The 22,431-nt window shown below is 53.4% G+C and overlaps 2 protein-coding genes and 1 long non-coding RNA gene across 7 annotated transcripts; 2 read left to right on the forward strand and 1 right to left on the reverse strand.

Annotated features, from left to right (window-relative positions):
• The first annotated feature begins 1,826 nt into the window (after positions 1–1,826).
• MFAP4 (microfibril associated protein 4) lies at positions 1,827–4,896 on the forward strand. Its single transcript, XM_045527064.1, has 6 exons — positions 1,827–1,915; positions 2,188–2,266; positions 2,530–2,684; positions 3,232–3,328; positions 3,403–3,585; positions 3,926–4,896. The coding sequence occupies exons 1-6, from the start codon at positions 1,910–1,912 to the stop codon at positions 4,171–4,173; spliced, it is 768 nt and encodes a 255-aa protein (XP_045383020.1). The 5' UTR covers positions 1,827–1,909; the 3' UTR covers positions 4,174–4,896.
• A 125-nt stretch (positions 4,897–5,021) lies between these two features.
• Positions 5,022–10,172, reverse strand: MAPK7 (mitogen-activated protein kinase 7). Of its 5 annotated transcripts, none has more exons than XM_045527060.1 (7): positions 9,990–10,172; positions 9,468–9,704; positions 8,626–8,791; positions 6,886–7,964; positions 6,138–6,793; positions 5,646–5,779; positions 5,022–5,490 (listed from the first exon to the last, which is right to left on the reverse strand). In XM_045527060.1, exons 2-7 carry the CDS (start codon positions 9,697–9,699, stop codon positions 5,337–5,339), a joined length of 2,421 nt encoding a protein of 806 aa, XP_045383016.1. In that variant the 5' UTR covers positions 9,700–9,704; positions 9,990–10,172; the 3' UTR covers positions 5,022–5,336. The 5 variants fall into 5 exon arrangements, with proteins under 5 accessions (XP_045383016.1, XP_045383015.1, XP_045383018.1 ...); XM_045527059.1 differs by having other exon boundaries at positions 9,468–9,820; positions 9,990–10,022; XM_045527062.1 differs by lacking the exon at positions 9,468–9,704 and having other exon boundaries at positions 9,990–10,170.
• Positions 10,173–10,773: 601 nt separating this feature from the next.
• On the forward strand, positions 10,774–12,753 carry LOC123621223. The gene is made up of 3 exons (XR_006729018.1): positions 10,774–10,957; positions 11,351–11,399; positions 12,721–12,753. It is a non-coding gene; the product is annotated as an uncharacterized LOC123621223 (long non-coding RNA).
• Positions 12,754–22,431: the final 9,678 nt, after the last annotated feature.

Consider the following 22,431-nt stretch of genomic DNA (forward strand, 5'->3'; position numbering starts at 1 on the left):
AGATAAAAATTAGGATCTTACTACTCAGGACTAAGGCAGAATGAATATCGAGGGGCAGCCAACTGTCTCTTCCACAGACAAGGATAAAAATCGTGTTGAAGATAACCCATTCACGTGAGAACAATCAGGATGTTGATGATGATGATGATAGCTAACATTTACTAAATATTACTACTTGTGGGCACTGTTCCAGGCACTTGGTAAGTATTACTTAATCCTACGAAGTAGATTCTGTTGCTATCCTCATTTTACAGAGGAGGAAACTGAGGTACAGAGAGGCTAGGTAACTTGTCCAAGGTCACCCAGCTAACAGGTGGCTCCAGAACCCCCCAGGACAAGACCCAACTACGAACAGAGGCAACTCTTAACCAGCAATCACAGAACGAAGTCAAAGAGGCTGACTGCGGCTCTTCCAAGGGGCTTATCAATTGACTCAGGAGTGGAGAGACCGGAGCAAAGCTGCCGTCTCACTTTGCCTCTGAATATTTCATTTGTTCATCCATTCAACAAATGTCCTTTCATAGCATACATTACATTTGCAATTCACTGTCCAAAGCCCGTGTCTGCCACCCCTGTGGGGCAGATGCTGTGTCCCCGGTGGCCTGCGTGAAGCACAGCACAGTGGGGCTCAGAAGACCTGTGTCCCGTGAGTGAATGTGCACATCAGGCCTCTGCGCTGGGCTCTGGGATGGGTGCTGAGCGCGCGGCTGAGACAACGGCCCCGCCCACTGGTACTCACAGCCAAGAAGAAAAGACGGGGGTGGGGACTGGGGGCACGCCACATGGAACAGTGCAGCAAAGGCATGGGGACCCACAGCGAGTAGTCTGGAGTTGCTAGACCAGTTTATGAGTCACAGCCATAAGGGACATGGTCCTCAAGGTAGGCTGGAGCCAAACTTGAAATTCCTTTCACTCCAAGGTGAAAAATCCAGCCTCAGCTCTGAGGCAATAGGAAGCCAGGGGAGGCTTAAGCAGGGGGTGACATAATCAGAGTGGCCATCAGGAACGACTCCTCTGGTGGTGTGCCGAGGACAGATGGAGAGAGACCAGAAGCTGGGAGATTCAGACAGGGAGAGTCTGAGGGGGCTGGGGCCAAAGTGAGAGGTCTGGAAGAGGAGAGAAGGGTGGAGTGAGAAAACACAAAAGAGGCCCCATACCCAGTGTGTGTGAGCCAGGCGGAGGGGCCAGGGAGCTGTGGGAGGGGAGAAGGACGGGGCCTGAGGTGGCCAGAGCAAGAGGAACAGGGAAGGGGGGGCTGGAGAGGGGCCCTGGCTTGAGCTGGGGCAGACAGAGCAGTTGGACGCCAGCAGCCTTGTGCTCATGGCTCAGAAATGTCCCAGGCCTGCCAGGAGACTGCCTGGCCCCTGCCGCCCCGTCCCCCCACCAGCCCCAGCCAGGCTTCCACATCAGGAGCTCTGAGGCTGCCCCCAGCCTTCTGCTCCCCCAGAGTGGGCCTCCCCTCCGCAGAACCCAGGCACACCTACACCCCCCTCCCCTTCAATGGCTGATGAAACACAGGCCAGGGAAGGAGGGAGAGAGAATAAACAGACATCTGCAGGGGCCCATCAGGAAGCAGGGGGTGGGCTGGGGTGCCAGGGGGCCCACAGGTCCAGCGGGGGCAGTGGCGGATGGGATCCAGGCAGCAGGCGGAGCCAGCAGGGAGTTAACATCTGCAGTGCTTTGCCCAACAGGCCTAATGAGACACAGGTGGTCCCCTGGCCCTGGCCCCACCTCCCTACCCCCTGATAGTGTAAGCTGATGCTGGTTGTCTGGGGAGTGGAGAGGGGGGTTCTGCGGCCACGGGGGTGGGGGGGCGGGGCTGGGGAGGCTGGCCGGAGCCCAGCACATAACTCAGGCGGTTGCAGTCTGGGGCTGCAGACACCCAGCCATTCTCAGCTGAACTGACAGCATGAAGGTACCGGGCCCAGGGTGGGGAGACTCCTAGCACTAGGGGACTGAGCCTACTCTGTGGAGAGAGGCTCCTTGCCAGAGAGGGGTCTATGAAGGCACAGGGGGTCCTCTTGAAACCCTTGAACTCTTCCTAGAGAGTGGGGTTACTGGGGAGGCAAAAGACAGACTAAAGGGCATGAGAGGGTTCCAGGCAGGGGTGGTGCGTGCATGTGTGGTGCGGGCAAGTGCAGAGAGAACAGGCTCTCTGGGGCTGCGCTGACCGTCTTCTGCCACCAGGCCCTCCTGTCCCTGCCGCTGCTGCTGCTTCTCTCCATTGCCCCCTGTGCCCCGCAAGTCTCCGGGATCCGGGGAGATGGTAAGCAGCCCCCACTCACAGATGCAGCCTGGCCAACCGGCTGTTCTGAGTCCAGGGCTGAGCCCTGGCTCTGCAGGACTTGGTTTCCTCCTTTACAAAATGGGGCAAGTGGATGACATGAGCATCGCACATCCCCCCAATGAAGAATCTCACTATTTCTTGTGACAGAGTCCCCCTGCAGGGACTGAGGCAAACCATGGGGTGCTGAGGTGTGGGTGATGCCTTAGCCCCTCTCCCCTCACTGTCCCCACAACCCACCCCAGCTCTGGAGAAGTCTTGCCTTCAGCAGCCTCTGGACTGTGATGACATCTACGCCCAGGGCTACCAGGAGGATGGCGTGTACCTCATCTACCCCTCGGGCCCCAGCGTGCCCGTGCCTGTCTTCTGTGACATGACCACCGAGGGCGGGAAGTGGACGGTGAGTAGATGAGGGGACAGAAGCCAGACCTGGTTATAGTCCCAGCTGTGTAACCCTGGGCTTCACCTCTGTCAGCTCAGTTTATTCATTTTTTAAATGGGGATAATTATACCCACAGCAGTTCCTAAGCTGCTTCCAACACTTAATTCTAAGTGCCTGAGGGAGGTTAATGCATGTAACCCTCACAATAATCCTGGGAAGTAGGGACTCTTCTAGTCGAGGAAGTGAAGCCCAGAGTAGTGAAGTAACTTGCCCCAAGTCACACAGACAGGCACGTGAACTCTAGACTGCTCCCTCTTAACCTGTTTCCTTTCCTGCCTCTAAATGGGACTGTGAGAAGAGCCCCTGTGGGTGCTGGCACCGTGCAGCTGCTCAGTGAGGTCCTGGTGCCAACAGGCACCTTGTTTTAGCAACCCTCCCTTCCCCCACTCAGTCCTTTAACAAACTGGCCACAGCATCACAGGGCCCATGCCTGAGCTGGGAAGGGCAGGGCAAGACCCTCACCCGCTGGACTCCTGGTTGCCCAGTCCTGTCCTCTCTGCTCTAGGTTTTCCAGAAGAGATTCAATGGCTCAGTGAGTTTCTTCCGGGGCTGGAACGACTACAAGCTGGGCTTTGGCCGTGCTGATGGGGAGTACTGGCTGGGTAAGGCAGGGTCAGGTGGGCTGAGGGGTGCCCTAGGGCCAGGTCCTTCCTGACCAGCTCCCCATCCTCCGCAGGGCTGCAGAACATGCACCTCCTGACTCTGAAGCAAAAGTATGAGCTGCGAGTGGACCTAGAGGACTTTGAGAACAACACGGCCTATGCCAAGTACGCCGACTTCTCCATCTCCCCCAACGCGGTCAGTGCAGAGGAGGATGGCTACACTCTCTACGTGGCAGGCTTTGAGGACGGCGGGGCAGGTATCCCTCCAGTCAGCCCTTTCCCGCCTTCAGGCCCTTCCTTCAACCCTCCTGGGCCTGGAAGGGCCACAGCTGGCTCCAAACCAGCTCAAATCAGCTTGGGCCTCAGCCCCGCGGAGCAGCCGCCCTGGCCCTGCTCTAGGCAATCCTGTGAAGGAGCAGCTGTTTCTCTTCACTGCAGAAGCACATCTACCCAACATCTGGCTCAGGGAGGGTGCCCCATCCCACCAGGCTGCCACGTGATGTCCCTCACAGGGTCACTCGTCATTGTCACCCTCTCCCTGCCAGCTCAGGCTCAGCTCCCTGCCTCAGCAGCCCCATCCCTCCTCTTCTCTGCCAGGTGACTCCCTGTCCTATCACAGTGGCCAAAAGTTCTCCACCTTCGACCGAGACCAAGACCTCTTTGTGCAGAACTGCGCAGCCCTCTCCTCAGGAGCCTTCTGGTTCCGTAGCTGCCACTTTGCCAACCTCAACGGCTTCTACCTTGGTGGCTCCCACCTCTCCTATGCCAATGGCATCAACTGGGCCCAGTGGAAGGGCTTCTACTACTCCCTCAAGCGCACGGAGATGAAAATCCGTCGGGCCTGAGGGGCTGGCCCCATCAGGCCCTCCTCCTCCCCTGGCCACCCCAAGTCTCCATGAGCGCTCTCTCTGTGCCACCCCCACCGCAGGGCCCCTGATAGGTTGTTTCTGCTGCTCCCTGGTCACCAGCTTCTCACAGGGGGCCTCGTGGCTCTCAGCCATGGCCAACCCCATCACACATGTCCATCTGTATGCCAGGCCCTGCTCCCCTACACCTGAGGCTACACTGCTAGCAGCTCCCCAGGCCTTTTCTGAGGCACCACTGTCCCTGGCTGGGCTCCATGAGACTGAGTTGTCTCCGCCCTGTCCCAACAGCTGAGAGCCAGGAGCCTCCCCCCGCCAGATGCAGGCTCTTGTGTTCTACCTTACCCAGCTTCCTTACTGGAGACCCCTCTCTGGGGCCACCCTAGCGTTGCTAGGCTGAGTGGCACTGTCTGACCAGTGCCCACAGTGTATGCCAGGCCACACCAGCACTGAGAACACCCCAACCCCACCGCACTACCATACTCAGCTCCCCTACCTGGCCATCCCAGCCCCCCAAAGGTCAATGCCAGATGGTATTTACTACCGCTACGGCATGTCACTCTGAAACAGCCAGAGCCAAGGTAGGCAGGCGTGCATACTAGGTCCCCCGAACACTCTGGGGGCTGAGGTTTGGCCACGTGAAGGGGCAGATGACAATCTCTGTGGGGCTGGGAGTGGAGGTCTCAATAAACCTTCAGGAACTGAGTGCTTTGGCCTTGTGCACACAAATGTATTTGCTTGGCTCCCAAATGTGGGCATCTGTCTTCTCCTTGCTTCCCTACTGATGGCATTCTACCCCCAACTCCAAAATTACACCCAGAGTCAGGCACTGAAGGGAACCTTGTATTTCAGAGGCCTCGTTTTGATGACAAAAAGACTGTAATAATAACATAATAATAATAATAATAAAAATAAAAATACAATACTGAAAAGGATCGTCCAGAGGGAGTCTGGGTCTCCCAATCCTGTCATGGCTCTGTGGTGGCTCAGGTGGCTGCTTAAGGCTGAAGGGTGGGTCTGAGATGAACCTGCAGAATCATCCAAGCTGAGCCTCACCCGCTGGGCCCAGGGCTACAGTCCCCAGGAATGCTCCCATGGGCACTGGAGCTGGCTCTGCCCTGGCAGCAAGGCACAGGCCGTGGGCCTCAGGGCTCCTGGAGGTCAGGCAGGTCAGCCAGCAGCATGGGAGAGTCCATCTGGATCTCACGCTGCAGGGATTCAATGTCGGCAGGGTTCATGCCATGTCCCTCGAGCCAGTCAGCAAGCAGGGAGGCTGAGAGTGAGGCTGAGTCCGCCTGGCTGCAGGAAAAGGGGAGAGGGGAAGGGGGCACTATTAGCCTAGGCCATATCCTCACCCACCCCACAGGTGCACTCCTCCTGCACCAGGAACCCCTGCCCATAGCCCCCCCCCCCCCCCCCCCCCCCCCCCGAGGAGCTTGGGCCAGCCACCTTACCCATCCTGTGGCCCATCAGCCACGCCCATGTCAAAAGACTGATTTAAGAATTCCTCCAGGTCAAAGCCAACACCATAGCCAGCCCCGCTGCCCTTTGGCGTGCCTGAGAACACAGGGGGCAGGGGGTCCTCCACCTGTGGGGATAATAGCAGTTTACAATGCAGGCACCAGCAAGGACAGACTGAGGTCTGCAGGGCACCCTGTCCCAGTGCTGCTGACCACTCTGCCTGGATACCCATAAGTGCTAACACCAGTCTCAGCACGCACTGAGGGCCCGCTGGAGCCCATCTCCAGGCCAGACACTTTCCAGGCAGCGTCTTAATTTGTCTCCCAGCAACCTTCTCATCGGCATTGTGCTCCTTCTGAGCAAGGGGACAAGTTCAGACAGAGGAAGCTCCATCTGCTGCTCAGTTTTCAGGAAGAACAACTTCCTGAACCTGTTTTCCTTGGGTCCAGATCCAAGTGTCCCTACTGCCTGGGCCTCTCTCTCACCTGTGACTTGGACAGCTGCTGGGTTACCAGGTGGACGTCAGGTGACTCCGATGTGGAAGGCTGAGGGGCCCCCCCAGGGTCTGGAGGTGGTGGGCCAGATGGGAAGTAAGGCAGGACTCCTGAGGTGCTGGGGTCAGGCAACCCAGGGGGTGGCACAAGTGGCTGGGGGGCCAGGAGGCTGGTGGAGATGGCAGTCTGGAGTGGAGCAGGGACACAGATGGGCCCTGGAGGGCCAGTGGCATGGGATGCAGGGCCAGGGGGTGGGCAGGCAGGCTGGGGTGCAGGGCCAGAGATGGAGTCTGCAGGGTGTGGTGGGGGGCCAGTGGGCTGGGCTACAGGGCCAGGTGGAGGACTGGTGGGCTGGGCTGGGGGTGGTGTTGGGGCAGGGGCAGGGGCAGGGGGCTGGGCCATGCGAGTCCAGCGCTCCAGCAGGCTGCGGTCATTGTCACTAAGCACCAGTCCGGCCAGGGGATCGGTGGAGGGACCCCCAGAGGCCCCGGCCCCCCGCTCCTTGCGCTCCCGCTCCTGCCGCCGCTTTTCCCGCTCCTTGGCTCGCTCTTGCCGACGCCGCCGCTTCTCCTCCCGCTCCCGCTGGCGCTCCTGGGCTGTCACAGGCTTGCGAGGCTCCGGAGCCTCCAGGGGTGCACTGGGGCCATCTGCAGGGAAGTTGGGCGGGGGAAGTTAAGAGCCTACAGCCTTGTCCAAGTCCAAGTCCCCTCTGTGCCCACCCTACGTGTCCACAAGGCACCTCTCAGCCGGCTTCTCAAGGACTTGAGCAGGGCCGCTTTGAGGGCTGCCTTGGTGTTGTCTGAGATGGCGCCCTCTCTCTTTGGTGGGACGGGCTCACTGGCTGGTGGGGGTGGCTGCAAGGTCAGATCAATGGTGTCAGGTGCAGGGCCAGGGCATGGTGGTGGGGCTGGTGGGGGTGACTCCATGGCACAGTCCCCACTGGGAGCCCAGGGACTGGGCATCTCAACATCAGGACAGCTAGGCTCACTAGCCACAGGCTGCAGGGAAGGCTGGAAGCGGATCTGTTGGCGGATGCCCTCGCGCCTTGCATGGAAATCTTCAATCTCGGCCACGATGGCCTCCTTAATGCGCTCCCGGGTGAGGGCTTCCCGGTCAAAGGCAAAGTCAAAGGGTGGGGCACAGTCAGGTTCATCATCAGGATCATGGTACTTGGCCAGGAAGGGGTGGCGGAGGGCAGCAGCTGCTGAGATGCGGGCGCTGGGCTCGAAACGCAGCATGCGGCCCAGCAGTGAGAGGGCCTGGTGGTCAGCATCCGGGTACACTGTCTCCCAGGGCACAGGCTGGCGTGGTGGCAAGCTCTGGATATAGGCCCGCACTCTCTCAGCCCCGACGGCCTGAATCACAGCCGGCGATGGGGTACCCAGCACCATCATGATAAGCTGTAGTTGGTGCACATAGTTTTTGCCTGGGAAGAGCTGGCGCCGGGCTAGCATCTCACCAAAGATGCAGCCCACAGACCAGAGGTCGATAGCCTGTGTGTACTCATGAAGGGAGAGCATGAGCTCAGGGGCACGGTACCAGCGTGTGGCCACATACTCAGTCATGAAGTACTGGTGCTCGGCAGGCGAGGTACACAGGCCACGGGCCATACCAAAGTCACCAATCTTGAGCTCGCAGTTCTCATTCACCAATAGGTTGGAGGGCTTGAGGTCACGGTGGATGACCTGAGCTGAGTGCATGTACTTAAGACCCCGCAGCAACTGGTACAGGAAATAGCGCACGTGCTCCAGCGTGAGTGGCTGTGAGGAGTGGATGATCTGGTGCAGGTCACTCTCCATCAGGTCCAGGACCACATAGCTGGAAGGGGCAGTGGGGAAGAGAGGCATGGGCTGGCCCAACCCATACTCTAGAAATAAGCCCCATCCTCACCACTCCCTCCCGACTCAAGACAGGTAATGGCCTTACCCGGGACCCCGCAGGGGCTGACAGCATGGTTTGGAGGAAGAGCACCAGGTTCTAGATTCTCTATGACTTTTCCATGAGCTTGGTTAAATAGTTTTTCCCTCCAGACGCAGTTTCCCCATCAGGTACAAGATGGGGTTGGACTACACCAGGGCTGGCCAATAGGTTTCATTTGGAGACTATCTCCATTGTTTGGTAGTGGATACTTGAAGGACTATGACAAAAATTGTAAAAGCTTGTCCACTGTCTGGACAGTGTTCTGTGATCGATTAGTGACATCTGCTATGAAAGTACGAGGGTGCAGTGGTAGCACGAATGTCCCACATTTGACATTCTATATACCAAGATTCTATAAAATTGTAAAATCATCTGTACTCTTCTTGAAGAGTAACAATTGTCCCTGCCAACGCCCTAAAGGAGCACTAGTCCTAGAATTGTAGGAATTTTCCCAGCCTGCCTCACATTAGATTCAGTTGCCTTCCAGAACTTCAGCAATATGGTCCTAGTCTTCAGAAAATGTCCCAGCTCTGCCTCCCTCTCCCATCCCACTCCTTACACAGATTTGAATTCGCCATAGGGCACGGTGGGTCTCAGGATGTCCTTGATGGCAATGATGTTGTCATGCTTGAAGTGTTTGAGGATCTTCAGCTCCCTGAGGGTCCGCTTGGCATTGGTCACCACGTCAAAAGCATTAGGGATCTTCTTGATGGCCACCTGCTGGCCTGAGGAGCAGAGAAAAGGCAGATATCAGAGGTACCTTGCAGTAGCCGCAGAGTCACCCCAGCCCCTTTCAACACCTTCCTTCTAGAATGCAAATAACAAAAGCTACCACATACTGGGTACCTATTATGTGTCAAGCCCTGTGCTAAACACTTTACATACATTATCAAATTCTACCTTCACAACTACCCCATGAGGCAGGTACTAGTAGCTCAAAGTTAAAAATGAGGGAATCTGGCTCAGTACCTTGTTGGGGTTTGCACAGCTGGTTAGCGGCAGAGTCTAGACTCTAATGCCTGCGCTCATTCTACCTCCCTACGCTCTCTCTCCATCTTAGGCATCACCCATCTCACCACATATTCCTTGTGCCGGTGTCTGGCTCCAGAACACATTTCTCTTTTAGACACCAAGGACAGGTTCTTCATTCTGGTGTAACTAGGACTATCATTTCTCTGAGGAGGAAGTCGGCTGATGGGGTGGCAAAACCACCAGGCCAGGGTGTCAGAGAGCCGTGCCTGACACGGAGCCTGGCACGCAGAGGGCACCTAGTCAGTATCTGGCGAACCGCGCGGGAGTTCACACCCTTAACTTCCCGGCTGGCTGAGCGGGGGCAGGTCTCCCACTCCCTCGGAACCAATCCACGTCTGTGAGAGGCGGCCGACGATACCGGAAGCTCACCGGTGAGGCGGCGGCGAGCGGAGGACACCACCCCATATGCCCCGTTGCCTATGGTCTCAATGATCTCGTACTCGTCACCCACGTCAAAGGTCACATCGAAGGAGCGCGCTTTAAGCAGGGCCAGGTTCTTGGCCGCTACAGAAGCAGCGGTGTGGGCGGCTTCTGTCTTCACCGGCCCGGGGGGCTCCCCAGAGCCGTCCTCGCCGTCCTCCTCCTTCAGGGGCTCGGCCATGCTGTCTGTGTGGAGACGCTGATGAGGAGGGGCCCGCCCGCCCCCCGTGGGCCTCAGTGTCCCCTCTTTGGGCTGGGAAGCAGGACCAGGGAATTTCCAAGTTCCCTAAACTGACGGAGGCCTGGTAGGGGGGGAAAAGGGAGGCTGGCACGAAGCAGACATGCTACGCCGGGAGTCGCGGCGGGAGCCGGGAGCCCGGGCAGGGGTCGAGGTGGGGGAGGGGAGGCGAGGCGCGGTTCAGGAAGAAAGGGAGGGGCGGGGCACCTGGGTTTCCTCAGGGCCACACTCACCGAATGGCGCCTCACCCCCACGCCTCAAGGGTTTGGAGGTCCCGAGACTCGCCGGCCTCCAGTCCCCAACGGAGGGGGTCTCCAAGGGTCGCTCGCTTACTTGCTCGAGAGCTGCCGCCACCTCCTCAGCGTCCGGCGCTGCCCTGCCCGTCCCCGCCGCCCCGCCTCCCAAGACCACGCTCCCTCCAGCCTCTGGCCAATCGCTGAGCTACCTCTGCGTAGGTTCCCACCCTTTCTACCTGATGTGCCCAATCCGAGCCCACCAGCTAAAGAAGCCACGCCTCACGCGCGCCGCTGTCCAGCTCTCTGGCGGGAGCCGCCCAAAGGGTGCCGGGCACTTGGCGGGGGTGTGCTCCCCGCCCGGCGCCCTCTCCCGACGCATGCGCGCTGGCAGCCGCGGGCGCCAGCGAACGGAAGGCAACGGCCCTGCACGTACGCGCGCGCGCCCCATCCTTGGGCAGGACTTCCTCGCGTCAATCGCAGCTAGTCCGGCGAGCGCGGGGAATAGGCAGGCACTCGGGAGGGGTCAGATGCCTGCGACTGTTATCTTGGCGACCGGCTCCCGAAATCCCCCTCCTTCGAGCCCGTCTTCCCTTATCAGTTCTCAACTCCCAGGGAATTGTGACCCCCGTTTTCTCGGCCCCGGGAGTTCTGGGAACGTACCATCTCCGGTAGCGTGTGACCTGTCAAGTCCAATCACAGAGATTCCGGTCCTCCGGAATTCTAGAGCGTCCAGTCTAAAGCCGTCACTAACGTCCGGTGGACTGTGCTCTCCGCACAGCTTCCGTCCAACTTGGACCTCGGTTCGCGGGTTCCTGGCCTCCTGGCATGTTTTCTGCGCACGATTCTCTAGGCAGCGGCTCTCGCGCTTTGCACTGCAGTGAAGTTAGGGAAGGCAGCGGACTGAGCCGCCCAGCCTCTGCCTCTCCGCGGAGCCGGCGGGTCGGCAGAGCCCTCACTGAACCCAGGTGCCCCGACCCACCCCAGAACTCGATAGAGCGTTCATTCGTTCCTTCATGTAACAAATAGTTATCGAGCACCGTCCCTCTGACGCTCAGTGCCGAGGAGGCAAAGGTGGCCATGGTGGGCACTGAGCTGGGAGGAAAGGTTTTCAGCAGGGAGCTCGAGGTAGGGGTGAAAGGAAGAAGTGGTTTGGGGGTTGGGAGTCCAAAGACGGCTGGGGTTTCTATGAATTAAGATAAGAAAGAAGGGCCCTGCAGCTGAGCAGAAGTGTGGAGGCTGAGAAGCGGAGGGACACAGGTTCTCCCGTAGCCTTGAGTAATGACCTGCTAATGGAAGAGCGGGAGTTCAGGACGGACCCCAATAGAGCCTGTGTGCCAGATTGACCGTTTATTCCTTAGGTTGCAAACTAATGGTGCAAGGTTGGATCCAGACCAGAAATGAATTTTGGTAAGCCTACAGTCTTGTTTATATCCTCCACTGTTGCATTTTTGTTTTTCACTTTTTACTAAGCCATACATACAGAAAGTTCTACATATCATAAGTGTACAGCTCGGTAAATTTTCACAGAGTACACCTGTGGATAGCATTTAGCTAAAAAAAAAAACCAAACAGGATATTACCCGCCCCCGAGAAGCCCCTTCTCTTTTCTGTCTAGTGCTAACAGTTTTTGTTAACTCTTTCGATACTATTTTTTTACACTGAATTTTAAGAGGCTTATCAGTATTCATACTTTAAAATAGAAGAGAAGATATTGCATTTTTTAAAATCTCAACATCAGGAAAAATGTATTTAGGAGTATAAGGTAAGCCCCAGGGCAAATACATACCTAGTATTTAGACATGTAACAACCATATGGGCCTACTGAGTTAAGGTTGAACTATAAATTTATTTCTCGTTTTCCTCATAACATAGCAAAAAGCCAAATTATCTTACATAGTTTGCATTGAACATTAATAAAGAAGCCATACTCATGGAAAGTAGACATTTTCTGTCACTGAGATCTGAAGATATTTTTCTGATGGCCTTCCTTTAGGTAATAAAGTAGACAGTCTTCCCTAACTCTGAATTATGCAGACGACATACAAAAGCAGGACATGTTAAACATCTTTTTCAGGGAACCAACTGCACAGCTGTCTGATGGTCTTGTCTGGTAAAATGTAAAATATTAGAAGAGACTAATAAACTGTGTATCTTTTAAATACTTCTCCATAAATATTTCATCTAGGTTGGGTATACAAGTTGCAGACAGTTGAACATTCTCGGTAAAAACTCCCTGATTCCCATTTACTTTTCAACCCATTAGGAGCTACTTTGCTTCTACCCCCACTGGGCCCTGACTGTCCTGGGAAAGTCATCAGTTATCTAATGATAGTCAAATCCAGTGACATTCTTCAGTGCTAGTGCTTTCCTTACTGAGCTCTCTGTTGCATATGACATAATTGACCACTTCTTCAAGAAAAATTGTTGAATAAGTCACACATTCATATGGTTCAAAAAGGATTTAAGTGAAAAATCTTGGTCTTATCCTCAGGTGGCTGCTAGAAAAAGGCAACACAAATATAAACAAATACATATTCTTACCCCCCCTTTCGTGTACAAAAGGTAGTATATTATATAAACCTTTCTGAAGATCATTGCATATCAATAACTAGAGAGGTCTCTCGCTCTTTTTTTTAAAAATAACAAATTTTTTTTTAGATATAATTCACATACTGTAAAACTCACCCTTTTATAGTGTACAATGTAGTGTTTTCTAATATGTTCACAGAGTTGGGCAGCCATCACCACTACCTAACTTTGGAACATTTTCATCACTCAGAAAAGAAGCCCATTAGCAGTCACTCATTCCTCCTCCCCTCAGCCCCTGGCAACCACCGGACTACTTTCTGTCTCTGAATGTGCTTATTCTAGACATTCTGTATAAATGGAATCATGCAATATGTGGTCTTTTGTGTCTGGCTTATTTCGCTTAGCATAGTATTCTCAAGGTTCATCTGCGGTGTAGTATGTACCAGCACTTCATTTCTTTTTTATGTCTGAATATATTCCATTGTTTGGATACACCAATTTTATTTATCCATTCATCAGTTGATGGACATTTGTGTTGTTTCTACTCTTGACTATTGTGAATGATGCTGCTGTGAACACTTGTGTACAAATTTTCATTTCTCTTGGTTATATACCTAGGAGTGGGATTGCTGGGTCACACACAATCTCATCAGCAGTTCCTCCACGTCTTCACCAACACTTGTTGTTTTCCTTTTTTTCCCCTTAATTATAACCATCCTAGTGGGTGTGAAATGGTATGGCATTGTGGTTTTGCTTTGCATTTCCCCATAATGACTAAGGATGTTGAACATCTGTTCATGTGCTGGTTGGCCATTCGTCATCTTTGAGGAATAAGATGAATGGCCAATTGGACTAGACTGCTTAATGTCTAGTCAAATCCTTTGTACATTTTTAATTGGGTTATTTGCCTTTTTATTATTAAGTTGTAAGAGTTCTTTATACATTCTGGATATAAGTGCCTTATCAGATACATGATTTACAAGTATTTCCATTTTGGGGGTTGTCTTTTCACTTTCTTCATAATGTCCTCTGTTGCACAAAAGTTTTTAGTTTTGATGAAGTCCAGTTTATCTATTTTTTTCTTTTGTCGTTTGTGCTATTGATATCATATCTAAGAAACCACCTCATTCTTTTTTACAGCTGTATGATATTCCTTTACAAATGTAATCTATTTAATCAAGACCCTGTAGATAGACACTTAGATTAGTTCAAATGTTTTGCTATTGCAAATAATACAGCAGTAAATTTTCTTGAACACATCATTTTGCACACTGCAAATATGTCTGCAAGAAGAATACCCAGAAGTGGGAGTGCCAAGTTAAAGAGTATTGCTCTTATAATTTTAGTAGCTAAAGTTCAAATTTCTATCCTTAGAGATTGGACCAATTTAGACACCCACCAGCAGTATGATAGAATGACTCACATGGTACTTTTTAAAAGCTTGGAATTATTTGCCTGTTAAAATGGGGAGATATAAGAATCCTGATTTCTGCTTTCTTTTGGAAAATCACAATATCTGGCAATATCAGACCTGCATGTCCACATAGCAATCATGGGCTGTAACCCCTCCATTGGAAGGGCATGGGCTCTTCAGTTGACCACAGTCCCCACCACTCCCTGATGGCCTCTCTTACACAGGCAGAGGGTCAGATGCCACTTACTGTACTTTCACCTCTATTTTCTATATCTTACTAAGAGCAAGAAAACAAAAGAGATAGACAGGATGTGTTTCAAAAAGAGAGAGAGAGACCAAGTATATATAGCTCTTCATGGGAATAAAGACTGTCACATGTGTTATATACAAATAATTCTTGGCTTATGTCTCCTGCCTGGCTACTGTGGGCATTTGAGTTCAAGGTACTTGGGTTTGGCCTCTACTGAAAGCCTCTGGGGATTTTTGAGTAGGAGAATGCCCTTCAGAGCTGCCTTCCTGAAAGATCCTTCTGGCGGACAGCATGGCGGGTGTACCTGAGGGCAGAGCACAGTTCCATTAAGAAGTATGTGAAGGAACTAAATGCAGGAGGTATGATGGTGTCGGTTTCTGGTAGACAATGGAGATGTCGCCAAGATAGGGACCCAGGAAGAGGATCAGGTTGGAGGGTACTGATGAGAGATGAGCTAAATGGTAGATGCTTTGAGGCTCTTTTAAGCATCTAAGATGTGATTCCCATCTCTGATCCAAGCTTAGAGACTTTCCTGAGCCCCAGAAGCTTAGCCTCGTTCAGCTCCACCATCATGGCAGTAGGTCATCCCTTTTTGTCAGTCGTCCCGGCATAGGTTCCAGGGTGGCTTCCCATTGGACAGGCTCAGCCAGGGGGAAGGGAGTATCCTGAGTGGCCAGACCTGTGTCACCTGTCCACCTCTGAAAGTGGGGAGGGGACTCCAACCCAACCAAACTCTTCGGGCTGTGCAGATGAGGGCCACTTCCCCAAAGGAAACCTGAGCTTTCAGGAAGGTGTGACGGACTCTGGGTCAGTAGAAATAATAAATGTGCCCTGCCCATCTGCACACCCCTCTGCCACTATAGCAGGTATAGTCAAAAACTTCGAGGAGCACAGGTGGACTCTCCATCCCAGAAAGCTGCTCTACTCATGTCACAGCCTCTCCTCCGATCCCAAAGCTCCACAAGTTTTAACAAAACATGCTTTGATATCAGAAACACCTGGGTGTGAATCCTGCTCCATCACACCGAGACCAGGACATTTTTTATTATCTATGCCGTGTGCTGGGGTCATGACCATGAACACACAGTCCCAGCCCTCTCTGATGAGGGAGACCTGGGACAGGCACCAGACGGAGGTGTTTGGGCACTGGGGAGCTAGGAGAGGCCCTTTGCCCAGCCCAGGAGGTCAGGGAGGGTTTCTGGAAGTGCCATCTAAATCTGGACCTAGAGGACAAGTATGTGCCAGGCAAGCGAAAGAGGGTTCTAAGCAGAGGGGACAGCATGGGCAAAGGGCAGGGCTGATGCAGGCCAGAGTGTGGCACATCTAAGGGCAGAAAGAAGACCCCTGGGAGGTGCGGGAGGGAGGGGGTCGCACAAAGACCTCAGCCGGAGAGGTAGGCAGGGGCTAAGGCCATGGGGGTCAAAAGGACTGACAGCTGTGACCTCAGTGTCTTCATCTGTAAAGTGAGGGTGTTCAGACCTACCTGGGTGGCTGGTTTTATGGACTCAAGAAATTATATCCACGGGGGCACCTGGCACAGGGCCTGGCCGTTCACAGGCGTGGAAGCAGCCGCGTTGTTAACGTTGCCTTCGCCACTCCACCCAGCCCCCGTGGTGTCCGAGCAGCTGCTTCGGTGTGTAAACATTTCTATCTTCACCTTTCTCCTTTGAGGGGGGACCAGGGGATGCATCATTGTCCCCAGTTACAGCTGACAAAATGGGCTCACTGGAGAACAAGAAGCAGGGGTGGGGTGCTTGCAGGGCTCCCTGCACCCAGTTCCCATTCTCTCTCTCTCTCTCTCTCCCTCTCACACACGGGCTCCCTGACTATCACCCGTAATGAGTAATGTGCTTCAGTCACCATGAGTGGCCGGGGCATCCAGGGGGAAGCCTGAGGTGCCAAACCACAGCCCACGCTCATATCTGCAGAGGCTGGCGGAAGCTCCCCCGCCGGCCCTGCCAAGGGCAGGCAGTCATCAGTCTACAGGACATCAGCCCACACCTGCCCTACCTTCCTCCACGGGCCCTCTTGCTCCTGGCGCCATCTACCTTACAGGGTGGTCTTTGGACACTGAGGACAGAATGTCCCTGTCTCAAGAAGGGAGGCCAGTTTAATGGATGACTCTGCAAAGGACACTGCCTGTTCTCAAGGCGGGTATTTCAGGTACCAGTGGACAGGTTGGGGAGGAGAGTTTGGGACCAAGAATTCCATGAGCCCTTAGAACCCACCCTAGAGGCAAGGACTGGATTGTAATCCCGTCAGCTGGTGACCTTAGGCAGGCCTCAGCCCTCTCTGAGCCTCATCTCCCCTCTGCATAATGAGAGTCGTGTTCTGTTCCCCATGCAGGAAGGAGTCTCCCAGAGCTGAAAATGGGGAGTTGGTCAAATCATAGCTGGTTCCAGGCCCCTGTACACACAAGGATTTGCATAAGCACAGACAGGGACAGCACACACACATACACAAACTACTGGGACGTGCACCTGGGGACACACAGGGACTTGCACAGACTCACAAGCAGGCTCCTACCTCTGGTGCTTCTGCTTTTTCTGTCTTTCCCTCAGCACAGAGGGTAGCCTGACAACCTGCCCTCTTCCCCATGTGCCAAGAAGGAAATAGGAGGGGATGATTTCTGCCTGAAAGTGCCTTGCACTCGGGATCGGCATGGGCAGTGCTTCACCCAGAGAGGAAAGGCCTGCTGCGAGGGCAGGACTTACGAATTCCTAGACTCGGGAGCCCTGGGCTCCTCGCCAGCTGGGTGGGAAGGTGAGGGTCGGGGTCCAGGGGCAGCTGCGCGGGGCCCAGCACCAAGGCCATGGGGCTTGATGGGGCGGGCTGGGCTATGTTGCTGGGCAGACTTGACCGTAGGACTTGGAGGAGCCTGGCCTTGGCTCTCACCCCTACCTTGGCTCAGCCCACAGCAGTATTGGCATGCTGCCCTCCCCGCAGGAAAGGGACTATCCCTGAGGCCAGCCTGGATTGAGTGTGGTTTTGATCGAGAGGGAAGGGCAGAAAGCCACATCCAGGAAGTGGCTGTCCCTGGTTTTCCAGAGGCCTGGGTGGGTGGGCTGACCTCATAGCCAGATGGCTTTCGACACTGCTTGGGGCCTCACCTCTGCTTCCACCATTTGGCACAGCCAGGCCAACCACGGGTCAGGGCGGGGGGAGTCCGCCCTGTCTGTCACCGTGCCTGGAGCTCCGTTGGTGCTGCAGTCCTCTGTGGCACCGGGAGAACCCAGCGGCTGAGCAGACACACTGGGGCTGACGTTGCCCGTCCCAGAACAATTCCCTGAGGCCCGCCCTCTGCTCCACAGAAAGATCCCAGGTCTGTGAGGGAGACACACAATAAATGTCATCGGAGATGTTAGCCACGTGGCCACATGTCCCTCCTCCTGGTCCTCCGCCCTGCTCTGGCTCAGCCCGCGGCCCTAGATCCAACACCCAGTGGTCCCCAGACGGCTCCCTGTGGACGCCCCTAGAACACACTCTCTGCACGGCAGCCAGAGCGATCTCTCAGAAAACAAATCAAGGCTGGGCGTGGTGGCTCACTTTGGGAAGCCGAGGCGGGAGGATCGTTTGAGCCCAAGAGTTCGAGATTACAATGAGCTATGATCACACCACCGTACTCCAGCCTGGGTGACAGAGACCTGTCTTTAAAAAAAACATCAGATCATGTCCTTGCAGTAGCTTCCCCATCCATGGAATAAAACCCAACACTGAGGCCTGCAAGGCCCTGCTCATGGAGAATGAAAGGGAGACAGAGGAGGTGGCAGTCAGCGAAGGGACCAGGTTGGTCCTTGTCTGGGGTGTGGTGGCAACTCCAGCTTGTCTGGTTTCCTGTGAGATCATCCTTTTCACTCATCTGCCATCTGCTCCCTACACCCAGTTTCCTCTCATTTCTGCAGGAAAATCCCGTAGGAAATGGCCGAGGGGTGTGTGCAGTGCAGGCTCAGCGGGGCGGGCCAGGGTAGGGCAGGCAGAGATCCTGCTCTGAACGTCACAGGAGGGGAGGCTGCGGGAGTCTCCCTCCCGAGCATGGGTGGTGCAACCTGGTGGCGAGCCCTCCAGAGGCAGCGTGAACCCCCACCTTCTCCCACTTGGCACCTGCGTGTAGGATTGCCAGAGAGAATACACGATGCCCAGGTAAATTTGGGTTTCAGATAAGCAACGAACCATTCCTTAGTTAAACATGTCCGAGTGTTGCGTCCCGTGTTTTTATTTGCCAGGTGTGGCAGCCCTACCTGGACAACCACATCTGCCTCCTGCTTGGCCTCCAGCTCCCCCAGCACCTAGTGTCCTCCCCAACTCACTTCACACCCCTTCTCAGCTGGAAACCTCCCGCCGCTGAGGCCCCAGGCAGTCTGGGCCTGGCAAGCTCTCTGACCTCATCTCCTACCCCTAGCGGTCTGCTGGTAACGTGGCTCTCTGAAAAAAATAAAATATAAAAACAGTAGAGTCCTGACTGTTGGTGAATTTCCATGGTGTCAATATTCCCTCCATGGCCGACTTCAAGCCACCAGCATGACATCACCAACTGCCCAGCCGGGAGGAGGCGCACAGTTGTCTCCTGGGAGCAGGCGCCAGTCTGCCTCCATCTGTCCGCCTCAGGGCCTCTGCACTTGCTGTGCTCTTTGCCTGGCAGTGCTCACGCTGACCCTTGCATAGCTCCACCCTTCGTTTCTTTCTGACTCCGCTCCGATGTCTCCTCCTCAGAGAGGCCTTCTTTGTCCATCTACAACAACCCTACATGCCCCCTCTGCTCTCTAGCTCTCTATCCTGCTTCATTTTTTTTCCCTTTATAGCACTTCTCACTACCTCAATTCTGATCATCTGTTTACTTGTTTGTCTCCCCCACCAGAAAGCCAACGCCATGAGGGCGGGGGCTGTGTCTGTCTTGTTTTCAACTTTATCTCAAGCACCTGCACACAAGAGGCGCTCCGTAAACACTCACTAAGTGGACAGCAACTCTAGGCTCAGTGCACTTTAGTGACCTTGATGTTCATTTTTCCTGTTCGGTTGGAACAATGCAACATGCCTACGGAAGAGTCTCATCTAGGCCGTTCGTCCCTCCTACCCCTCTGCCCGCTGAGGCCACTCCCTCAACAAGAGCCGGCCAGACACAGGCGCAGGTTCTAGTCCAGCTCCACTCTGCCCTGTTTGCACAGCCTCGGTGAGGCCCTGTCTATTTCTGAGCCTCGAGAAATGACCACCTAGAGACTGAACTGAGCCAAGTCATGAGTCTTTATTAGCTGGCCAGCCACCACCCCCCTGCCCTGTTAGGGTGCAGGTACAGAGAATGGCCCTGAGCCGAAAAACCAGGAAGGTTTCATACTATCCTAAGCTACAGCTACGTGACTTTAGGCTACGTGCCTTTAGGCACGGCGGCGGTTGAAACAACATTATACCACCTACTCCACAGCTGTGGGGTCTGGGACCAGCCTCGGCCCCGTTTCGGTGACAGTCTTTAAGCGAGCAGGTTTACAGAAACAGATAGCACCAATTAAGGAACGTTCTTTCAGGCGTTAAGCAAGCACAATAAATTTTACGACAGGCAGCTGGAAAGTTTAAACACTTAGTTACAAGTTAGTTGCTTTGTTTTATCTCTGCAGGGTACATCTTTCCAATTACAGACACAGGTCAAGCGGACATCGGTCACCTAGCGAGCATAGGTTTAAATTATAGACTTAGGTCAAGCGGACATCGATCCTCTAGCGAGCAAGCATAAGTTTTCAAGTGGACCTTTACAGTCCTCTGTGAGGTAGTTACTAGATTTCATCTCCTGGGCAATTGCAGGACCATGAATAGGCAGGAAAGCACTTTTCAATCTCTGCAGCCCCTAAAATGTAGCACGAGGGGTCTCATCCACTCCACTACTCCTCAGAGGGGGAAAGTGTAGCTTTAGAAACCAGCATCCTAGAACTTAATGATACTTATAATCAGCTACATATAATGAAAAAACATAACTCATGGTTCTGTTTATTCTGCAACAGCACAAAAAAATCACAACTTTTCATCAGGTAGGAAAGAAAATTGGGGCCACTTGAGATTCTCCTTGACCACCATATGGATATGGAAACATTTGAGTGGCTTTGCCTCATCTGGGACACTTTTCTTAAAAATCATCCTTCTGTTGTCCCATTTTCCAGCCTGTGTGACTTCAGTCCATTTAAAAATTATGTCATGCTAAATTCTCCCTGTTCTCAGCAGTGACTCCTCCCAGGACACCTCTCCCACCATCTGCTGGCCCCTGTGTCCCTTCGCCATGTGTCCGGGACCGTGGAGAATGGCCAGCAGGTGCCACCCCTCCCACAAGCGAGGCAGGCCGTGCCTATGCCATGCATAGCAGGACTCAAAAACGAGCCACAGTTTTCTTTGAGCTACATAGTATCAACTGAAAATTCACCCAACATGACAAAATTAGGAGATCTCAGAAAACATGGAGATTTCCCAGCTATCTTTTAAGAATTGGAAGTTCAGACAACTGTGGACACAAATGCCTACAAACAGGGCTGGGATTCTGCTAGTACGTGGCAGTACGGCCCATCAGCAGGCATCCATGTGGATTGGTTGGGCACATGTTTTCATCAATTAGGCATCGGATTGGATTGGTTGGTGCCCGTGCCATTGATATTTTAAATACCACTCCATCCTCAACAATTACCTCAGGCTAAGCACGTTCCATTATTCCCTCGATTATTTCCATGCCTGAACTGTTGTGTGTTTTCTGTCTTCCTTTCTTTCCCTTCTTTCTTTTCTTTCCTCCCTTCCTTCTTTTTTCTTTTCTCTTCTCTTTTCTTTTCCTTTCTTTTCTCTCTTTCTCTTTCCCTTTCTTTCTTTTTTTGAGACAGGGTTTTGCTCTATTACCCAGAGTGGAGTGCAGTGGCGTGATCACAGCTCACTGCAACCTCTAACTCCTGGCTCAAGCAATCCTCCTGCCTCAACCTCTCAAAGTGCTGGGGTTACAGGTGAGAGCCACTGTACCCCGTCAGCTGTGTTTTCCTAAAGCAAAGAAATACCTCTGGTAGCCATGTCTTTCAATAAAGGCAGAAAACGAAAGCTAGATGTGGAGATCTACTTTTTAAAATCAACATGGGCAAGCACTGTTGTCCATGCAAATGAAGAACTGGCAAGCTCAGCACTGCTTCTAGACCCCTTTTCCCTTGCCACCCTAACCTGGAGCCTGGGATGACAAATGCTCAAGTTCCTGGCTCCCTTGCAGCTGGAGGTGGCCGCGTGCCTCAGTCCCAGCTGGTAGGTTGTGTATGGAAGTCCCCATCCAACCAGTGGTGGCGGAGGATGCTGGGAGTCCCCTTGGCTGCTGGCCCGTCTTCTGCCTGGAACACAGTCACTATGTCTAGAGCGGAATGAGCCGCCTTGCAGTTAGGAGGACAAAGCCACAAGCTAAGGAACTGGAGTGGGAAAATAGAAGAAACTGGGTCCTCAATGGGCTGCCTTGATGTTGGAGACTAATGACCCCTGTGTATTTCAGCCCTAATTGGGTTTTCTGTCCCATGCAGCTGAGTACAAGCCTAACCGCCACATCATGTGCTCACTGTGTGAACTCCTGGCGTGCTCCACTCATCTGCCTGGTTTTGGCTGACGTTGAGTTTGTATTCATTGAATTAATGGTGAATGATTTTTAAAGATCAACAGTATTTTTCAGCAGTTGGCCAGCAGTTCAACTTGTCTGTTGACAGTTGACAAACAAGCTGAACACCAGTCACAGCATCATCTTCACTGACATTCACTGTGCCCTGCCAAGCAGGGCCTATTGTCCCCATTCTCCCAGAAGCGGAGTCTCAGACAGGTTAAGCCATCAGCCCAAGGTCAAACCGCTACTGAGGGGCAGAGTCTGGATTAGAACTCGGGCCTCTCTGACTCCCTTTACAGCTCCTGCTGGTTAACTCCTAGAAGAAGCTGCTCCGGGCACTTCCTCCCTTGAACTTTAGGGGTAAAGGTGGGGCATGCTCAGCCTCTGAGTCAGGGTTTGGAGAGGCCGGGGCTTCCCCAGCCCTTTAAATTACTAAATGGGAGAATGAGCTAGTCCAGGCAATGCCCTCCTCTTGCTAATGTTTTTTTTTTTTCTTTTCTTTTCTTTTCTTTTCTTTCCTTTTCTTTTCTTTTCTTTTCTTTTCCTCTCTTTCCTTTTCTTTCTTTTTTTTTTTTTGAGACAGGGTCTCACTCTGTCCCCCAGGCTCAAGTGCAGTGGCATGATCATAGCTCAGTGCAATCTCAAGCTCCTGGGCTCA

Source organism: Lemur catta, chromosome 15 (assembly GCF_020740605.2).
Source record: "Lemur catta isolate mLemCat1 chromosome 15, mLemCat1.pri, whole genome shotgun sequence".
NCBI lineage: Eukaryota > Metazoa > Chordata > Mammalia > Primates > Lemuridae > Lemur > Lemur catta.

Excerpts from the sequence above, each read along its gene's own strand:
- MAPK7 (XM_045527060.1), bottom strand. The coding sequence starts at position 9,699 with ATGGCCGAGCCCCTGAAGGAGGAGGACGGCGAGGACGGCTCTGGGGAG. Across the intron at positions 7,965-8,625 it reads TATGGCGAATTCAAATCTGT|CTATGTGGTCCTGGACCTGA; the intron begins GTAAGGAGTGGG and ends TGCCCCTTCCAG. Across the intron at positions 6,794-6,885 it reads CTTGAGAAGCCGGCTGAGAG|ATGGCCCCAGTGCACCCCTG; the intron begins GTGCCTTGTGGA and ends ACTTCCCTGCAG.
- MFAP4 (XM_045527064.1), top strand. Across the intron at positions 2,267-2,529 it reads CTCCGGGATCCGGGGAGATG|CTCTGGAGAAGTCTTGCCTT; the intron begins GTAAGCAGCCCC and ends AACCCACCCCAG. Across the intron at positions 2,685-3,231 it reads CCGAGGGCGGGAAGTGGACG|GTTTTCCAGAAGAGATTCAA; the intron begins GTGAGTAGATGA and ends TCTCTGCTCTAG.